The sequence below is a fragment of the Macaca mulatta genome, chromosome 1 (assembly GCF_049350105.2).
Source record: "Macaca mulatta isolate MMU2019108-1 chromosome 1, T2T-MMU8v2.0, whole genome shotgun sequence".
In the NCBI taxonomy this organism is placed as follows: Eukaryota; Metazoa; Chordata; class Mammalia; order Primates; family Cercopithecidae; genus Macaca; species Macaca mulatta.
This window is the reverse complement of record NC_133406.1, coordinates 123,612,496-123,633,238: the sequence shown is the minus strand read 5'-3', so window position 1 is coordinate 123,633,238 and position 20,743 is coordinate 123,612,496. Positions and strand designations below refer to the sequence as shown.

The window sequence follows — 20,743 nt, the reverse complement described above, 5'->3', positions numbered from 1 at the left end:
ACCAGTGGTCTACAGTCCATCCCACAACCCTTCAGACAGAAGTTCCAGGCACAAAAAGGAAGCTCACAATAAGGAACGCCCATGCCTAGCCATAACTGAACACATCACAGGCTCACACAAATCTGTGGAATGAGTGCATGATCTCATGAGCTCTGGTCTGGAAAAGCAAGTCTCCCTACACTCGGGCTTAAAGGGAAGGCTTCTTCGGCTATGCCAATAGCTCTTTCCTCTCTCTTTCTTCTTCAGACCAAACAGCTCCTATTCCTGCCTTCCATCTCAGCTTTCCAGCATACTCTTCCCAGGTTCTTTGGGCTACTGACAAGCACTCCAGACCCAAATACACGTGCTCCCACCTGAGGTTGGGAAATGTACCAAGAACTGCATAAAAAATATACCGGACAAAAGGCACTGCAGTCTCACAGATATCCAGCCCCACAGTCTATATCACAGATCACCAGTTTTAGCTGTTTGAAGTTTTAGAATTCCTTTTCAAATACCATAGCTAGCATTTATTCGGCTGGAGAAAACTGTGTTAAATGCACCCTACCGTAGGATCATTGATTACAACATGCATTCAACATTCAATACATATTGACTGGGCAACTATTAGGTTGAACTACGTGACATTATTGACATTCGACTGTTTCTGACCTATCAAAATGGCAATAAAGCTCAACTTAACATTTACTCGATGCCAGACAGTAGGCTAAGGAAGGATTTGGGACACCACGACAAACAACAAAGCAGTAACCCCTGTCCTAATGGAACTTAGAATCTAGTTTATTAAACCATTACTCACAAAAGTACAATCTAACTTCAGGATTGTAATTAATTATAAATGCATTTTATTTGTTTACTGCCTGACTTCTTTGCTAGCCTATAAACTATACAAAGATGAGGGTTGTCTCCTCCGTTTCACACACTGGCCAAGCATACAGCAGAATACATCCTATATTTGTTAAATGTATTGATTAGTGTTACAACAGACAATTGCATGTGCTATGGAAGCCTTTGGCAGAGAGATCTAATCTAATCTTGGAAGGCAAGGATCCTGGACGTCACTAACTTGGAATTTCTGATACTGATGATAAGGTTGAGTTAGGTCTTCACGAAACAGGTCTCTATACAGCATATAAACAACTACCAGCATGCACAGGGGTTTCATAGGGACTATTTAAAATACTTAAGAGAACAAATGGTTTTCAAGCTCAGTCTAGTATTTCAGAAATTCCATTCACATGAACAATTGGTACGCTAATTGCAAATCATTCTTATTTCTCTCCTAAAGCAGGATCCCCTAAGGATCTTTATTAGGCATTCTGTTAGCCTAGTTTGAGTTACAGTATTTACTTAAAAGTAGTAACAGTGAAGTTCTTGAAAAATATTTGGCAATTCAGACATTTTACTAATTCAAACTAATCTTCCTCATTAGTCTACACTGTTAGAGATTTAACCATCATATTAAGAGAAAGTATCAAAGGCTTCACTTAGAGTAATAGTCACTAAATTCTTTTGCAAGACACCTTGGTAGCAGGAACCTGAGCTAACATCAGGAGGTAGGGAGAAATAGAAAATAAAGGAATGACAATTTGAAGAGCAACTGCAATCCAATTTAGTCCAACAGATGACACATATATGAAGTCACATTCAAATTATAAGCAGAGCACAACAAAATTTTTGATCCTTATCTTTTGATTAACCTGGTATCATTCAAGGAAAAATGTCAGTGAATACCACTGACCAGCAGTCCTCTCTTATCTATTTTGCAGTATCTCCCTGAGAACCAGCCCTGGACACAAACTGCATAAATATCAATGAGCCTAGACAGTGTCTTCATGTGTGTTTGGCCTGCCATTGGTCTCTGTACCCGTATGGAGATTTAGTAACACACTGGTCACATTCATGGGGCATCTTGAACTCTCTTGACATGGTAAATGAACAGCAGGCCCTGTCCCCATGCCAAAAGCAAACAAAAACCTGTCACCAGCAAGGAAGACACCCGGTCTCTCCAAAGGATGCCAAAGTTCCCATCCAGCCTCCTTTGCAGAGCCTCACAAATCTCTCGGATGCAGGCAGGATGATCACGGGCTAGGGAAGATTATGCTCTGAATGTCTTAAGAGATTAGTTTCTTAAAATCCTCCACATGACTTCAGTCATCCCCGTTACAGATCACAGAGTAAAAAGCCTACTTGATTAAAGCTGAATGCCTATACATTTGCAAAAGGGAAAATATGCAGAAGAAAACACGAGTCAGATTACTGATGGGCATAGCACCAGCTCTAGGACATCAGGGGTGTTGAATAAATGATGACAAGGAGGCACATATAGTTCTGATATATTCACCATAAATACCACAGTCCTCGAGGCTCTCAGTTATTTACTTGCCCCCAAATCAGAGACTGAATCTGGCCTTATCTTCAAATGAGGCCCAGCTCTCCCCAGATTCCAAATATGGGAAATTACAGCTCCTCTGTGGTAGGGGGAAGAGTGGGAAGGCGAATGTTTGTATTGCATAACGTTTTAATTAAAACACAGATGACGTGCCCCAGAGTCTCTTTATCGGCTCCTGTTAGGGGCGTTTTCCAGTACTCCTTCCACCCTCTGTCACCATGGTCTTTTTTTCCCTCCAGGACAATTCACCTTTAAAATAAGAGGATTGGGCCGGGCACGGTGGCTCAAGCCTGTAATCCCAGCACTTTGGGAGGCCGAGACGGGTGGATCACGAGGTCAGGAGATCGAGACCATCCTGGCTAACACGGTGAAACCCCGTCTCTACTAAAATACAAAAAAAAAAAAAAAATTAGCCGGGCGAGGTGGCGGGCGCCTGTACTCCCAGCTACTCGGGAGGCTGAGGCAGGAGAATGGCGTGAACCCGGGGGGCGGGGCTTGCAGTGATCTGAGATCCGGCCACTGCACTCCAGCCTGGGCAACAGAGCCAGACTCCGTCTCAAAAAAAATAAAAATAAAAAAATAAGAGGATTGGGCATGAAATCTACAAAGATTCTTCCAAAATGAACTCAGGCCTAGAGGCATATTAGTTCTCTATCTTGTTGCTCCCTTCTAGAAGTACACAGCTTAGAGGGACGCCTAGCCAGAGAGGTGCCGAAACGCAGAGCTGGAGCCAATCACCTGCTCCGACATTTCGCGCTGGGCAGGGTGCTCAGAATGTGCTCTTGCTTCTTTGTAATGAAATATCAGAAGACAAATTACAACGTTGTTCAGCAAGCTATTTTTTTGTACTGAAACATCAGAAGGCATTATGAAACCGTTCAGCAAATCATCTCTAAACAATGTCATAAAGGGTTACCTAGCTTGGGGTAAGCCCGGAATGAATCTATCTGCACCATCATTCCTCACCCTAACAAACGTGTCCATCTGTGAAGCAGAATTCCCAACACATCACCATCTCCAAACCAACACCAAACCACGGCCAAACAAACCTGAAGAGGAAAACCAGAAAGGTCTCGGAGAAGTGCTGCTTGTAGGGAGAAGAATGGCCCTGCACAGAGGCTCCCGAGGGCAGCAGGCGCCTGCTTTGGAGCCCTGGTGATTTCCACCAGGCAGAATTTACAACCATCTGGGACCTGCAGTCTCAGAGGGCTCACAGGGAAGGGGGAAGCTCTTGGCTACCCGGGAGGTCACCAGTGACTCTCAGAAAAGTACAGATCAATGCCTGTTTAGGGTTAACCCCAGGTTGGGAGAGGGCATCTGGCAAGGAACAGACTTGGAAGAGCCTGCCCCTCATTGAGCTGCTACAGCAACGTCTGGGAATTTGTAAGAGCCACAGTGATGAGGCCCTGGGCTATGTCCCCATATCCTCCCTTGCCAGGGCGCCCTCAGGGAGGCCACACTGCAGGAGGCAGAGTATGAGGTGGGGAAGATGGATCGGCCTTATCCTCACCACCCCCCATACGAGGCTCCTCTGAAGAAAGCACGGTATGGATGGTGTCTCCTCTCTGGTGGGAAGTATGTGATTTCTCTATTTCTACTTCTCTTTTGTTTGGGCTTCCTAGAAATTCAGAGCTAGGTGTGAAATTCCCAATTCCCACAGACAGGCAACATCCCCAGCAGTAATAAAGACATTTCACACACCCAGGACTTGGGATATTTGTGTATTTTCAAGAAAAAAAGTTTGCCCTTTGGCCTCCTCAAAGCCCCCCCCCACCTTTTCCTCGCTCTCCCCTCATCACTGCTATTCATGATCTTACTCCTACAGATACCCCCCTTCATGGTGGCACAGGGCATTGGTAACTCATGGCTGTAAAGAAGAGCTGAGAACAAAACAGGAAGAAAAGAGGTTAAGCAGTGGCAAGAAAAAAGATGTACCTTAGGAATAAAAAAGAGTTCCCCAAAGTCACAGTGTATTTAATTAATCCTTCTATTTATTAAAGATTAAAAATACATATCAGGTGACTACTTAAAATGTTACTCATGATTTTAACTTTGAATTCTGTGGCACTGGAGATAACAGAACAATGAGTGCTTGTAGCAGGCACTCGGTTATTTGTTGAACGAGCTTCTTGGGAAAGCCTTCTTAGGAAAGTATTAGAAGTAGATTCTACTAGAACAGGGGCTACCCCCAGAGGTCTCAGGACAAGGGGTAGAAAGTCAAACACTGATGTCTAAGAAGGGATGATTATATGACACATGAATCCCACAGCCATCTCTCCAAAAGAGCAACTATTTTAAAAATCAGGTCTAAAGGTGAGCCATCCAAGAAACTGCTCCTGCTCCCACAGGTTTTAAAGAAAGTCATTCCCGTGAACATGAGAAGTAACCCAACACTTTGAAATGATAATCGTTTTACAGCAATAACTGTTGCTGCAGGGCCTGAGAAAAAAATTATCTTCCTTTGGGTTAAAGTCTTAAATGCTGAGCCCGCAGCCAGCAACCTTAAAGGCTACTCGGGTCCAGTTCATTCTATCTGGAGGAGCCACTTGGGAATTGAAAACACAGGAAAACATTTTTTCTGGTCCATGAACAAACAAGAACGCTTAAATGAATTAGACACAAACTAAGTATTTATGGTTGTCATCTTAACAGGTTTCAAATAGGCTTCATTTTAATTTAACATAATTTTAAAATTATAGGAAAATAGTCAAAATATGAATGTGCTTAATTTGCTGAATTTATGTGTTTTCGAGGAAAATATGCAAAATAAACAAGTCAATTATTCTCACTAAATACATTAAAATTTAAAGGTAATATTTTTATTATGACTTGCTCTCCTGATATAGCAAAGTTATTGTTATATAGTTATTGAAGGAGGCTCACTACTTCCCAATGATTTCACAAATTACAGCTTCAACCAGCTATAAAATAACCAAATCAGTTCTGATATAGCCATAAAATTAAGCCTGAAAAAATAGTGAAGTAAATCATTCCTTTAAAATCAAGTTGTTGAACAATATGTTCTGCATGATTCCACTTATGTCAGAAAAAATATATTTTTGTGAGTATATACATAGAAAAGGGTCTGGAAGAATATATACCAAACTATAAAGAATCTATATCAAAGTCAATAAGGCACATGGACAAGGAGGGGAACGTTCACATTTTACTTTCTACATTCTTAGAATTATAGTCACTGTTACCTCCATCAAAAAATTAAAATTCAAAAATTAGGCCAGGCGCAGTGGCTCACGCCTGTAATCCCAGCACTTTGGGAGACTGGGGCAGCAGCTCACCTGAGGTCAGGAGTTCGAGAGCAGCCTGACTGGCCAACATGGTGAAACTCCATCTCTACTAAAAATACAAAAATTAGCCGGGCATGGTGGCGGGTGCCTGTAATCCCAGCTACTCGGGAGGCTAAGGCAGGAGAATCACTTAAACCCGGGAGGCGGAGGTTGCAGTGAGCCAAGATTGTGCCAGTGCACTCCAGCCTGGGTAACAGAGCGAGACTCCATCCCCAAAAAAAAAAAAAAAAAATTAAAGCAAACAAATATAAGCTACCTCCTGAAGTAGAAACCAGTATCTCTTCACCTTACATTTACATAATACTTTACCCTAATGCATTTTATCTGCTGTTCTAAATCATGACTTACTTCAAATGAAATCTTAAGTGAAAATCAAGATTTTCTTTTGGGGGTGTTATATAAAAAAGACTGTAAAATTTCATTCTCTGAAAGTCTTTTTAAAAAGGAATAGATCATACCTGGCTGGAATAGGGTAGGTGTGATCTGACCCGCAGCAAATGATGGCTGCTCAACTCTGCATCTCCTTCCCCTCTCCCTGCTGAAAAGTGCTACTTGGCAAGGTCAGTCAAGGTCACCAATGCAAACAAGTAGTGGACAAACACCATCCAGGTTATCCAAGGTTCCTGAGGCCCAAAGCAGCACATGGGGTTGGGAAACTGATCACCTTAGAGATTTCAAAATCACCTAACAATAACCCCACTTTCCCTAACCACAGGGCTTAGGGACCTAACGGGTCAAACACATATGTGCTTTGGTCATCCACAACCCAGACCACCAGACTAATTTTGCTTTAGAACTGGACTATATCAAGTGTGAATGATCATACTGGTTATCATGTGGGAAAAAAGGTTTAATTACTCCCTAATTGTCTGGGAAACAAAAGATTTCAAAATACGGAGCTCCCAGGGGAAGGAGAGTTAATAAAATGGGTCCTTGAGAAGTGAAGTGGGAAGCCTGCCTCATGCCATGGCACCCGCGATGACACAGGTGTACCCAGTGCTCTGCTGAGAGCAAAAACAATGTTCTCAGAGTTGCTATCAAAAAGAGGCAGCAGACTGCATTCTGAAGCATCAGACAATGGGTCACATGCAAAAACAGAATTAAATACACAAAAATAGCACCAACTTAAGGCAAGCCTGGGTAAGCTGCACCACATCAAAGAAAGAACACACAACTGGTACCAGATTTTTTCTGTTTTAATAAAGAGAAGGCCTGGACACCTGAAAGTTGACGGGAAGCAGGCATCACTAATTTCTCTGAGTTCACAGTTTTGTTAGAATGTTTTTGCTCTGATTATGGGGTTTTTTTTGAGATGGAGGTTTTTTTTTTTTAATTTTTTTGCTTTTGTTGCCCTGGCTGGAGTGCAATGGTGCAATCTCGGCTCACTGCAAACTCCACCTCCCAGGTTCAAGAGATTCTCCTGCCTCAGCCTCCCAAGTAGCTAGGATTACATGCACCCACTACCATGCCTGGCTAATTTTTTGTGTTTTTAGTAGAGATGGGGTTTCACCATGTTGGTCAGGCTGGTCTTGAACTCTTGACCTTAGGCGATCCACCCATCTTGGCCTCCCAAAGTGCTGGAATTACAGGCGTGAGCCACCGTGCCTGGCCTGATTATGTTTTGATGGATATACAGAAGCTCTTGCTTTAGTACAGAAACAGGCCCCACTTCACTTCGACCTGTGGGCCCCCCACCTTCAGAAATGTCCAGTGCCATCCCTGGCTCCTCCTCTCAGTGGTCTACCAGGATATCCACTCACAGCTTTCTGACTTGTCGCCCACCTGTCTCTAGCCCAAATACCCAGTCCTCATGGCAACTGACTGCACCAATTTTTTTTTTTTTTTTTGAGACGGAGTCTCGCTGTGTCGCCCAGGCTGGAGTGCAGTGGCGCGGACTCGGCTCACTGCAAGCTCCGCCTCCCGGGTTCACGCCATTCTCCTGCCTCAGCCTCCCCAGAAGCTGGGACTACAGGCACCCGCCACCACGCCCGGCTAATTTTTGTATTTTTAGTAGAGACGGGGTTTCACCATCGTCTCGATCTCCTGACCTCGTGATCCACCCGCCTCAGCCTCCCAAAGTGCTGGGATTACAGATGTTAGCCACCGCGCCCGGCCGACTGCACCAATTTTTACAAACCTACACCCTTAGGGTTCCCATCCCAGGACATTCAGGCTTCTCCACCCCTTTACAAATGCCCAGAATATCCTCTACCCCACAATTCCAACAGGACGTCACTCTCCTATTACGTAAGAAAAATGCCTAAAATTCCAGCCCTTCCAAAAGGCCTTTCCAGATTGACCACTCAGGAGTTACTCTGGCCTCCCCTTCACTCCTCCTGCTAAATTGAAAACAAGAACAGACTTGCCTGGCCTCTCTCCCCGGGTAGACACCTAGCCTCAGTGAACACATCCTGTCAGTGTCTTCCTGTCCATTTGCAAATTGATTGACTGTTTGTTTCATTGCCGGCCTTGGATGACCTCTCATAGAGGGCAGGGACGGGTGGTGTTTGGCAAAGCCTTGGTTGTCTGGAAAATGGGAAATGGGGTCTTCTGGTGAATTTAATTACAGGGTTAGGTGGAAACTTTGCTTCAACTCTCGTTATTATAAAGCCTATTATAAAGCTTTTTAAAGTACATCTGACCACTTTCCAGCCAGGGTAGAGTTAATATGACTTAATCTTTGATTTAGGATCTTGCAGTGCCCCAGGCTCACCGTTCTCTTCTGCTACTATAATTACAGTTGCGGAAGACATAGAGACTGAGCTGATGACTGCTTGGAAGCTAATTTCGAGAAAAAACCCTTGCTACCACATCTTGTGATTTTTGCCCTTCTGAAGGTGGAGTTCAAAAATAAAAACAAAATCCCACTTAACTGAGGGTTCCAGTTAAGGGAGGTCTGCTGCCATGGTCTTTGTTAAGTGCCTGCCACCGTGGCCCACAATTAGTCAGTTAATAAAGGGTTCTTGATGAGAGAATTTGGTAACATGTGATTTTCCACAAATACAAGCTTGATTTTGATGCAACCACTCATTTCTTTGAAAATCAGGGGGCATTCACACACAGGTGTTCTAAATTTCCTTAAAGTAAAAACCAACCCTTTACAAGGAATAGCTGTGTTCACTTCGAGCCGTAAAGAAGCAGGTGTCCACTCATGGCAAATGAGGAACTCCTTTTTTATTTATTTATTTTTTTTTTTTTTTGAGATGGGGTCTCGCTCTTTATTGTGTGTGTGAGATGGTGGCCACCCAGGCTAGAGTGCAGTAGTGCAATCACAGTTCACTGCAGCCTCGACCTTCTGGGCTCAACCAATTCTTCCCACCTCATCTTCCAAAGCAGCTGAGACTACAGGTGTGTACCACCATGCCCGGCTAATGTTTTTGATTTTTAGTAAGATGAGGTCTTGTTATATTGCCCAGGCTGGTCTTAAACTCCTGAGATCAAGTGATCCTCCTGCCTCAGCCTCCCAAAGTGCTAGGATTATCAGCATGAGCCACCATGCCTGGCCAGAAGCTAAAAATATTAATCAAGGAGTCATAACTAAGGATGCACTGCACACCCGAAGCCAGGGACCACAAGAGGTCAGCAACCGGGACAGCTTCCTCCATTTCCCAGGCCTGGGCTAAGCAGCAGTGGCCTGGGCTCTGGGACTTACTTTAAGCCTAAATCCCAAACTCATTATAATTTAAGCCAATTTTCTGTGTCCAGCATCACCCCACCTAAACTGGTCCTTAAAACCACTGACAGTCATTTCTCCAGTCTGTAAAAGGCCCGCTGAGGCCTTTGCATTGTCTGGACTTCATTGGGAGTAGAATGCCCTCCCCATCCAAATCCTGACCATTTCTGAACACTCAGCCCATGTCCTCTTCGTCTTCCCCAACAACAGCCACCTACACTGAACTTCACTTTGAACTCTGTAGGAGACTGTAGATAGAGATGGGGGTCTCACTATGTTGCCTAGGCTGGTCTTGAACTCTTCAGCTCAAGTGATCTCCCTGCTTCTGCCTCACAAAGTGCTAGGATTACAGGAGTGAGCCACTACACCTGGCCTATGTAAGCTTTTTTTTTTTTTTTTTTTTTTTTTTGAGACAGAGTCTTGCTCTGTGGCCCAGGCTGCAATGCAGTGGCACAATCTCAGCTCATGGCAACCTCCAGATTCTAGGGATTCTCCTGCCTCAGCCTTCTGAGTAGCTGGGATTACAGGCAGGCGCCACCATGCCCAGCTAATTAGCCAGGTTGGTCTCAAACTCCTGACCTCAGGTGATCCGCCCACCTTGGCCTCCCAAAGTGCTGGGATTACAGGCATGAGCCACCACACCCAGCCACGTATGCATTTTAAAATGTTATGCTCAGAAGGGGTCTATAGGCTTCACCAGACTGCCAAAAGGATCCATGACACAAAAAACGTTAAGCTCTACAATCAGACAAATATGAATTCAAATTCACATTCTGCCAAATTCCAGCTCTTTTCCTTTGAACATAATTGTGTTCAAGGGAAAAGTGTCTTGAATTTCCTTATCTTGATCAAGGAAGCCAACACAGAAACAACACCTACCTTGTGAAACCATTCACTCATCAAAAAATTAACCAGGCCAGGCGTGGTGGCTCATGCCTGTAATCCCAGCATTTTGGGAGGCCAAGGCAGGCAGATCACAAGGTTAGGAGTTCGAGACCAGTCTGGCCAACATAGTGAAGCCCTATCTCTACTAAAAATACAAAAAAATTAGCCGGGTGTCATGGTGTGTGCCTGTAATCCCAGCTACTCGGGAGGCTGAGGCAGGAGAATCGCATGAACTCAGAAGGCGGAGGTTACAGTGAGCCGAGATCGTGCCACTGCACTCCAGCCTGGGCAACAGTGTGAGACTCCATCTCAAAAAAATAAAAAAGAAAATAACTGAACACCTGCTTACTTTGCAAGGCACAAGGCTGAGTTCCGGGGCTACAGTAATGAACATGACAGAGATGGTCTTTAAGAACTTTATACAGAAGGTCACGCTATGTAAAGTGTTTAGCACAGTGGCACATAAGCACTCTATAAACATTTTAATACTCACTGATAAAACCACCACATGTAGTGTTTAATTATATGCTGATTTAGATTGCTTTCTACGAAACAAATGTTGATTCATCAAACTCATGCCTTCTTAACAAGCCTTCTTGGAGGCCAGAGGCTCGGCTTCAGACTCAAAGGGAATAGCTTATTAGATGAAAGAACACAGGATTTGGAACCAAATGGTCCTGGCTTCAAAACCCTACTCTGCCACTTTTTAGCTTTGTGACTGTGGCAGAGACGGGCAGCTGTCCCCCAAAATCTGTTCTCTCCTTTCCCTACAGTCATAGAATCCCAAGTTTTTCTCAGGACACATGGATCCTCAGGATAAGCATATTTTCCAGCCTTCTTTGCAGCTAAGTATGGTCACATGACTAGGTTCTAGCCAATGAGAATGTCAGTGGAAGTAATGTATATAACTTCCAGGAAGTATCTTTACATTGAGAGGTCCTACCCTTCACTAGCCTTTTCTTCCTTCCTGATGGCTGGGGCTAGAAGTCATCCTGGACCACGAAATCATCTTGGGAATAGAGAGCATGCACATGGAGAAAGACAGCAGGAGCTTGGAGCCCTACCACTGTCAGCAATCTATCTTAGGCAAGTTCCTTTTTTTTTTTTTTTTTTTTTTTTGAGACAGAGTTTTGCTCTCGTTGCCCAGGCTGGAGTGCAATGGCGTGATCTCGGCTCACCTCCACATTCTGGGTTCAAGCGATTCTCCTGCCTCAGCCTCCCAAGTAGCTGGGATTGCAGGCATGTGCCACCACCATGCCCCGCCAATTTTCGTATTTTTAGTAAAGACGGGGTTTCACCATGTTGGCCAGGCTGGTCTCAAACTCCTGACCTCAAGTGATCCAACAGCCTCCCAAAGTGCTGGGGTTACAGGCATGAGCCACCGTGCCCAGCTTAGGCAAGTTACTTAACCTCCCTAAGCTTCAATCTCCCCATCTATAAAAATGTGATAATGCAGCCGGGTGTGGTGGCTCACGCCTATAATCCCAGCACTTTGGAGGCCGAGGCGGGTGGATCACGAGGTCAAGGAGATCAAGACCATCCCGGCTAACACGGTGAAACCCCATCTCTACTAAAAATACACAAAAAATTAACTAGGTGTGGTGGCAGGCACCTGCAGTCCCAGCTACTCGGGAGGCTGAGGCAGGAGAATGGCATGAACCCGGGAGACGGAGCTTGCAGTGAGCCGAGATCGCGCCACTGCACTCCAGCCTGGGCGACAAGGCGAGACTCCGTCTCAAAAAAAAAAGGCCGGGCGCGGTGGCTCAAGCCTGTAATCCCAGCACTTTGGGAGGCCGAGGCGGGTGGATCACGAGGTCAGGAGATCGAGACTATCCTGGCTAACATGGTGAAACCCCGTCTCTACTAAAAACACAAAAAACTAGCCGGGCGTGGTGGTGGGCGCCTGTAGTCTCAGCTACTTGGGAGGCTGAGGCGGGAGAATGGCGTGAACCCGGGAGGCGGAGCTTGCAGTGAGCCGAGATCATGCCACTGCACTCCAGCCTGGGAGACACAGCGAGACTCCGTCTCAAAAAAAAAAAAAAAAAAAAAAAAAAAAAAAAAAAAAAAAGTGATAATGCAAGGTATCTATCTTGCAGGGTTGTTTTAAAGACTGAAAGATGATATAGGGCTTGGGTCACAGTAAGGACTAGAGTTAGGGGAGCTGGTATTACTGCCATTATGGAAGTACCAGCAGTCTTGCTGCCATGAAAACTGTAGAAGATGGCAACATCTTAACACAGCCCTGGGTACTTGGAGGTAGCTCAGTGATTCTCACAGTTGAAAGGCATCCTAGTAGGCGAAGTCCTCCTGACAAGAATTTCCTTCTCCTGCACCCTTGTCAAATGGTCCCCAGGAAAGGGAAGTGTACTACCTCTGGGACAACTATTAGGACAGTGATATTTGTTCATCCATAAATCACAATCCTCATCTCCTTCTTTCAGAACTCTTCTCCTGATTGCTCCAAACCATCTCACTTTTCTTTGCCTCCTCTTTCTCTTCTGCCTTTGATCACTCCAGCCCTGTCTCTGAGGTCACACCCATCAGTACTTCAAAGTTTCTTTCAATCCCTTTCAGAACCACCCTCTGGCTTCTCCCTTAAGAAACCTTTTCTAACTAACTGGGAAGTAAGACATGGCTTCCTCGGCCTTACCGTATTCAAAGAAGAGACTTCCCAAACTCTACAAATCAACTTCTCTCCCTCTGGAGCAGAACACAAATGATCATTTGCCATCTACAGGTTCTCAGATGTCCCAATCTCCTACATTTTTCATTGCTAACACTTTTAAAGCTATTTAATCTTGTTTGCAACATCAGCACTGGTCTGGGAGGTATAACTCTTCATGGCTACACAAAATCAAAATGTGCTGTATGTGTCTAAAGCTTATATTCATCTTTCCTGAGAATTTTTCTTCCTGTTCTTGCAGACACAAATCCTATGCTCTCTTTCCCACATTGCTGTCATCTTCCCATGTCATTGTCACTCATGCAGGCTGCTCCCAGACAGAGGCACATTTCCAGTTACCCTTCCCTTCCTACCCCTGCACCAGCCTGCATTCTCTCTCTAATCTTCTGCCCCTCTGGCTACATCTGTCCTCAAGTAGAGACGTTACTACCCTCATGACTCAACCGGGACCAGGCTTAAGTGGCTTTGTAATTGGAACCAAGGGTTGTGGTGGCAGGGCCACCCCTGCCCTGTGGCCACCCTGTGGTGGCCATGCACTGCCACCACAACCCTTGCTGGGTGAGGCACCTAGGGTTAGGACAGAAGAAAACAACACAGAGGTCAAGGGGGTAGGTACAAAGACAAACAGTAGGACAAAGACATAAGCAGGAATCAGTGTCCCAAGAGACAGAAAAAGAGGAATCTGATTCCAATCCCAGACACTGGCAAAGGACGGGTGCAGAAAAGCACAGGTCTACGATGTTGACGGAAATGAGAGTGTCTCCGAGATTTACCCTGTGTACCCCCTCACATACTGTCCGGGGTTTTCTAACCAAAATTGCCATTTCTAGAGGCTGGCACCTGCATCAGTCTCACTTTCAGAGCACTTAGATTTATCCAACTTTTATAAACAAAATTTTATTCCAGGCATGTGACCTACATGGGCTTAAAACCTTAGAATTCTTTGCTGTTTTAAATTCACACTACACATTAATTCACATTACACAGCAAGAATGCTGACACATGAACCAGACCACAGCAGACTGCAAGCAGGAAATAAGACCCCAACATGGGTTTTGTTCCCTCCCGAAACGCCTTCTACCTCTCCCAGATTAGGAAAGTAGTAGCCAGGCCTCCTTCCTACCGTACTGACAGCCATCAGGTGAAGAGAAAGATGAGGTTCCACCAGCAGGGCTCCAAATCAGAGATCCATATGCATGCCTATAGTTCCAAACCTTCCCACGTTAGCCTGCATCTAGGCGTCTGCCACTGTGCCCCTTTAAAGCCACCTTGATGCTCATTTTCCTCCATGGCACCTGTTTACACATGAAGGTGAGGGCGGAGGAAAAATGACAGCATCTGCCAGGTGCCAGGGCCCCAGCTCCACTCCACAGAGTGGCCCAGAGAGTGAACAGCAGGGGACCAGCATGCAGCCTTACATCTCTTGAGCAGCCAGAAGAAACAAAAGGCACAAATGTCACATTGCCTTGTTTTCCCATTGATGGCTACTTCTCCTGCCCTGGGCCCCACCCTGCCACTCAGCCTTCTTTCCCGCCTTAGCCACACACCCCATCCCACATCCAAATCTCCCCAAGGGCTTTCCTTGTTTGTGTCCTGTTGAATCCACATGAATCACTAATTGCTGATTTAAACCCAGACACTAAGCTAATGACACATACAGTACAACAAATACAGATCCAATATGAAGAGACTGGCAAATGGAGGGCTCCCTGCCTCTTGACTCTGCCTGAGCGTAGAGGTGACAGGGAGACACTGCCTGTATCCTAGCCCACAGCTGAACAGAAGACTAACTAAACTCACTGCCGGCAGCGTGTCAGCATGTGTGGGGTGGTAGGGCACTGGCGCTAATGAACTCACCCACTGGTTCTCTAAGTGAACCATGCATGGAATTACCTGAGAGAGCTCAAAGGCTGAGACCTGGGTCCCATCCCACCAAGGGAGTTTGGTTTCACTGGTCGGGGGTTGCTGCCTGAAATCAGAATTTTTAAAAGCTCCCCCAGTGATTCCAACATGCACACGAGAGTTTGAGAACCACTGATTGAACCACTGATTGAGAACCACTGATTGAACATCTATTACGAGTTTCAGACATTATTTAAGGCAGTCAAGGCATTTACGACACCTTATATCCTTGAATTGTTTATTGTTTCTGTTTTATTGATATTCAGATGTCAATCATGGTGAAGCTGGGATAGGAACTCAGGTCCCCTAATTCTAAAGTCCATTCTCTTCCCACACACCTGTTAACTACTTCCAGGGTATAGACAATGTATGGAAGCAATCTCCACTGCCAACAGATCACCGTAAGTTACGTGCAAGACACCTAGATTTGGAGATGTGAACCCTGTAGGCAACAATCATAATCCCTTCTGAATGCAGAGGACCGAGCCTTACAGAGAGGGCAGGGGGTGTGCTTAGGTATGAGGTCTGAGATGGGGAAAGAGAATGGCACCAAATCCCGGCGATGAAGTTTATCCTAGACCTGAGATGTGTTCTAAGATATCACGCTGAAGACAGTGCTCACTGGCATAAAAAAGAACAGGCAATTTATGAGCAGAGGGGCCTCTTCACTGGGGTGGGGATCCTTAACAGAGGTGTCAAAGGTTCACCCAGGGCCATAGTTTCTTCTTCCCACTCCAAGCATTCTGATTTGTGGGAGCACAAAAGCCAATCCTAAAACCTCCTCTACCAGGCAGCTTCCTTTTCTTCAGGCTCTCTTTCTCCCAGAACTATGATCTAAGCTTCCTTGGTGAGGAGACACAGGACTAGTGTGCCCTCACATTTTTAGCCTACAGACCACTCAGGTAGGCAAAGCATCCCTTCAACCCCTATCCCATTTACTCCCATTTCCACCTCAAAAAAGGCACCATCATTATCACCCAAACCAACTTTCAAGACAGAGGGGAATTATGTTCCCACTCCCAGTTAGGAATCAACGCAGCCCAACAAAGAAGTGACAACACCAGAGCATCCATGTTTGTCATGCTACCAGACAGCAGCCCACCAGCCATATGAAGTCCCTAAACCACAGATGTGCAGATGCAGGACCTCACCCCAGGGTCCAAGACAGACACTTTAAGAACAGCAAATATTCCTTCTTAAAGACAACAAATGATATTCCATCGCTGCTCCTGGATCAGAAACGGGCCTCTTCATACTCTACTCCAACCTGTGACACACACCGACCACCTCCTGGTGTCCCCCAAAGCCTAGTGTTGATGAAAAAGAACCACAAGAAATTACAAGAACCAAGAGCAGGTTAAACTTTCACATCGATTGTATTGATAAGCAGAGCCACTTACCCAGCACAGCCAGACAGCTCAGCACCAGGAAAAAGCGCTTCATGTCGGCAGCCTCCAGGAGACACAACACAAGGCGCTTCCTCTTCTCCCAGCTCCTAATCTCTCATTTCTGGCAATCCACTTATAGCTCCAGAGAACAGTTTTGGAAATAGAACTTACTCGGAAAATGGGAACAGATTAAAGAGATCAGAAGGAGGGAGTCTGGGGGAAGGGGAGGAGTGGAGGCAAGTGTGAAAACTCCCCTATGCCACAGGAAGGGTCCACAACAATTCCGAAGGCGCTCCCGGCTCCTGCCACATCGTGTGCCTTGCAGTTTCCACTGAAATTGTAGACTGTAGTGGATTAATCCTCCAGGATCAGGGAAAAAAGAGTCTGAGAAAATCCTTTCATCCACTGATTATACAGAAATGTCCTTGGCTTCCCAGTGAAGGTGTCTGTGATCTCCCTCATTCAGATTCCCCAAAGAGAACAAGGCAGGTTTCGTCAAAACCTTTGACGGCCAAATCACCCTGCCTGACATCAACCGTTTGGGTTTCTTCACCAAAAAGTCCGTTTCCATCCATGGTGGTAGGTCACGGAGGCGCCACCTGCCCCACGCCTGTCTAGGGCACACGAAGCAAGTTGGCGTTCGGCAGCCCTGAAGCGGTCCCCCAGCGCCAGCAGATTTCTAAAACAAACACAACAGAGATTTTTATCAAAGGCAAGACTGCAAAACCCACTGGGGCTGAGCGCTGAGCTGGTCCGGACACCTGGGTCCGGTTCCTGGACCAGGACAGTCAACCTCTGCATTCTGACCTTGGGCAAGTCGCTATCTTTCCCTCCGCCTCAGTTTCCCTGCCCAGAGCAGGGCAACAGTGGGAAGCCCGATTGTTCCTGAAATACTTTCACCAAATGCTTCACTCCTGGGAATTCCCGTCACCTCCTACCGAGTCCGGGCGCCGCAGGTAGCCCCACCCTCCGCCAGGGCAAATCGGGAAGGGGCTCCGCGGTGGGGCCGCGACTCCCGGCCCCCGCCCCAACCGTGGGAGCTCTGCGCGCGACGCGTCCCAGGTGGCCCCGCTATTGTTTTACCTTCCAGGGTGTTTATTTCTCGCTGATTGTAAAGAAAAGAGACCGGGGAAGAAGGGAGTCCGGGGCTCCGCTTTCCGCTGCCGGAGCGCGCTCGCCGCGTGCCCGCCCAGCCAGGGGAGGGGTCTCAGGCCCGACCCCGAGCGGAGCTGGCGCGGGCCCGCTCCCCCCTCCCCGCCTCCCTCTCCGGGGCCCCCCGGATCCCCTCGCTGCAGCCCTCTCCGGGCGCCGCCCGCGCCCCCGCCGAGCCTGACCTCGCCCGTGGCCCTCTCCCTCCGCGCGCGTCCGTCCGTCCGTCGGTCCGTCCGGGCGCACGCCTCAGGGGACGCGCCGCTTCCTCTTCTCCCGCAACGGCACCAGCAGCCGCGCTGCGGCCCCTCCCGAGTCCCCGCCCCTCCAGCACCAGCCCGGCCCGCTGCACTCGGCTAGGCGAGCGCGGGGCCAGGGCGGCGGCCACGGAGAGCGGCCCGGTCCCGCCCTCGGCCCCGCCCCCGGAGACGCGAGTCCGGGCTCCGGGCCTGGCGGGGGCACGCGAGTGGCCGGGGGCACCGGGGGCACCGGAGGACCTGGGCAGCGCTGGCGTGTGGGCCGAGGAGCCCGCAAAGTTAATCAGGGCTTCACACCCAGACTCCGGGGCCGCCTGCGAGATGTACAGGCCCTTCCCAAAGCCCAGCCGGCGACCCATAACCCTGGAAGCCCGCGGCACAGAAGCTCGTCCTTTCTCCTGGAAACAAAAACAAAGCCCTTTGCTGGAGACTTGAATCTGTTCATGCAGTGGAACCCCATATTGCACTTCACTCTTGGATAGAATCTGGACTCTGGAAACAGCCTGGGTTCTAACGCCGGTTCTTCCGCTTCCTAGCTGTGGCCCTTGGCCAAGTTACTTAACCTCTCTGTGCCTCAATTTCCCCATCTGTTCCGTGGAAGAAATAACCCCTACTTAAGAAGGTAATGTGAGAAGTCTGTGACATACTTGTAAAACATTTAGAATGGTGCCTGATACATCATAAGTGGTCAGTAAATATAAGCTATTACTGTTTTATGACCAACCGCCCTGTAAAGCAAGTGCTTTTTCATTCCCTCACTACTTACCCAACACACACAACCTGCTGGGTAGACACCATCACGAGGCGACCAAAGCAGAATAGACCACACTGCCCTCATGGAACTTGCAGTCTAGTGGGGACACAGACCATAAAATAGACATGACAATAAAAGTACAGTGCTGAGGAAGAAAATGCAGACCCCAACCCTGTGTTATTGGGGGAGGGGCGAGGAGGAGGAAGCTTTGGTCCGGGTAGGTCCCAGGCGTCTCAGAGGAAAGGAAAACTCGGTTGAATGCCAAGGAGCAGAAGGCAGCAGCAGAGGAGACAGAGGGGAGGTAAGGAATCGCAGACTGAAGAAACAGCACCTCTGCGGGCCCAGAAAGGAGCCCAGTTAGAGGACCATGGACGCTCTGCTGGGCCCAAACTTGACTGTAGGGGAGAAGTGACAAGAAATGAGCTGAGAAGAAATCCGGTGCCAGAAGCTAGAGGGCATTGTATGGTGTGTTAAGGGGTTGGGACCATAGGGAAGTCACTGAAGGTGTTGAGTAAGGGACTATGGTTATCAGATATACGTTTTATTTTTCATTTTATTTTAAGAGACAGGTTCTCACTCTGTCACCCAGGCTGGAATGCAGTGGTGCCATCTTGGCTCGCTGCAACCTCTGCCTCCCAGGTTCAAGTGATTCTCCCGCCTCAGCCTCCCAAGTCACTGGGACTACAGGCGTGCACCACCACACCCGGCTAATTTTTGTACTTTTAGTAGAGATGGTGTTTCACCATGTTGGCCAGCCTGGTCTTGAACTCCTGACCCGGTGATCTGCCCACCTCAGCCTCCCAAAGTTCTGAGATTACAGGCATGAGCCACTGTGCCCGCCAGGAATCTTTCCTTGTGCGTTAATTATTACGTCTTTCCCAGAGACACCCATGACTCTGGCAGTTCTCAGTTCCCATCTGCTAGACTCCTTCACTTATTTATTGAGCACCTACTATGTGTCAAAAAAAGTCTCTGCTCTCATGAAGCGTACATTCTAGTGGCAAACACAGACAATAAAACAAGTATATAATGTAATGTAACGTGTTCTGAAGAGAAGTGGAGTAAAGAAATGTGTGGTCAGGCACAGTGGCTCGTGCCTGTAATCCCAGCACCTTGGGAGGCCAAGGCAGATGGATGACTTGAGGTCAGGAGTTCGAGACCAGCCTGGTCAACATGGCGAAATCCTGTCTCTACAAAAAATACAAAATTAGCCAGCCGTGGTGGCCCACACCTGTGGTCCCAGCTACTTGGGAGGCTGAGGCATGAGAATCGCTTGAACCTGGGTGGCAGAGGTTGCAGCGAGCTGAGATCACACCACTGCAGTCCAGCCTGGGCAACAGAGTGAGAGTATCTCCAAAACAAACAAACAAATAAAAAACAGAAAAGAAAAGAAATAGTGTGTATGTTTGGGGGTTACAGTGGGAAGAAGGACTCTTTTCTAGGTGAGGTGGTCGGAAAAGACCTCTCAGAGGAAGTGACATTTGAGCAGAGACCTGAGTACAGGGAGCGTGTGAGCGCTGGAGATTTCTGGAGGCAGAACATTCCAAGCACAGGGAACAGCAAGTGCAAAGCCCCGTAACATGCTCAGAAAATTAAAGGTGCGTTAGTGTGTCTGAAATGGCATAAAAGAGAAGGAGAAGGAGGAATGTGATCAGAGAGGTCAAAGAGGCCAAATCTAGTAGGACCTTCAAACCTGAGGAGCTTGGGTCACTCTGGCTGCTGGGTAAAAATAGAGCATCAGGTTGTAGGGGTGGACAAGGGACACTGAATGGGAGGTTCTTTCCATTGCACAGGTGAGAGATGATCATGGCTTAAACTAGGGTGGTGCTGATGCAGGTCGTGGAAGTGGGTGGAGTCTGGAAGCATTTAGAAAGCAAAGTCAATGAAATTCTCTGAAGAACTGAATATGGAGGGGGAGAAAAAGAGAAGAGTCAAGGAATCTTTCAGAAGGTCCATCTCAGCCTGCTTTGGAACTCTCTGACCCCACCAAGGTGCTCTAACTCTTCCCAAGACTGCACTTTCTGAGGCCTCTGCCTAGGCCCTCATCTTTGAACCCCTATACTCAGTTATCCCTTCTCTATTACTCGTTCTTTCAATCTCAATCTGCCCATTTTCATACTACTTGGCCCCTTGCATCCTTCTGGATAATCTTTCAACCCTTGACTTCCATCACCACCAGATGTGTTATGACTGATTCCCAGCGTGGCATTCTTTCTAATTTCCACATTTATGGAACCTCTGTGATATGCAAAGAACTGTGCAAAGTGTTGGATGGGGAGAGAAAAGTATAATTTAAAAGAATGCCTCTGCCCTCCAGACATAGAAACGATTAAATGAAATAAGTCCTGAATAGTG

General features: G+C 47.1%; 1 protein-coding gene across 5 annotated transcripts in view; it reads right to left on the bottom strand.

The window, feature by feature from the left end:
* Positions 1–17,609, bottom strand: part of IGSF3 (immunoglobulin superfamily member 3) — a 93,492-nt gene extending 75,883 nt beyond the window's left edge. For 3 of the 5 annotated variants that reach the window (XM_015149009.3, XM_077950380.1, XM_015149024.3), the window contains exons 1-2: positions 17,563–17,609; positions 16,241–16,907 (exon numbers count right to left, since the gene is read on the bottom strand). In XM_015149009.3, coding sequence (XP_015004495.1) covers positions 16,241–16,283 — 43 coding nt within the window. In that variant the 5' untranslated portion in view covers positions 16,284–16,907; positions 17,563–17,609. Of the gene's footprint in view, positions 1–16,240; positions 16,908–17,311; positions 17,450–17,562 lie in introns of those variants that run through there. The other 2 variants (XM_015149018.3, XM_077950387.1) reach the window with 2 other exon arrangements.
* Positions 17,610–20,743: the final 3,134 nt, after the last annotated feature.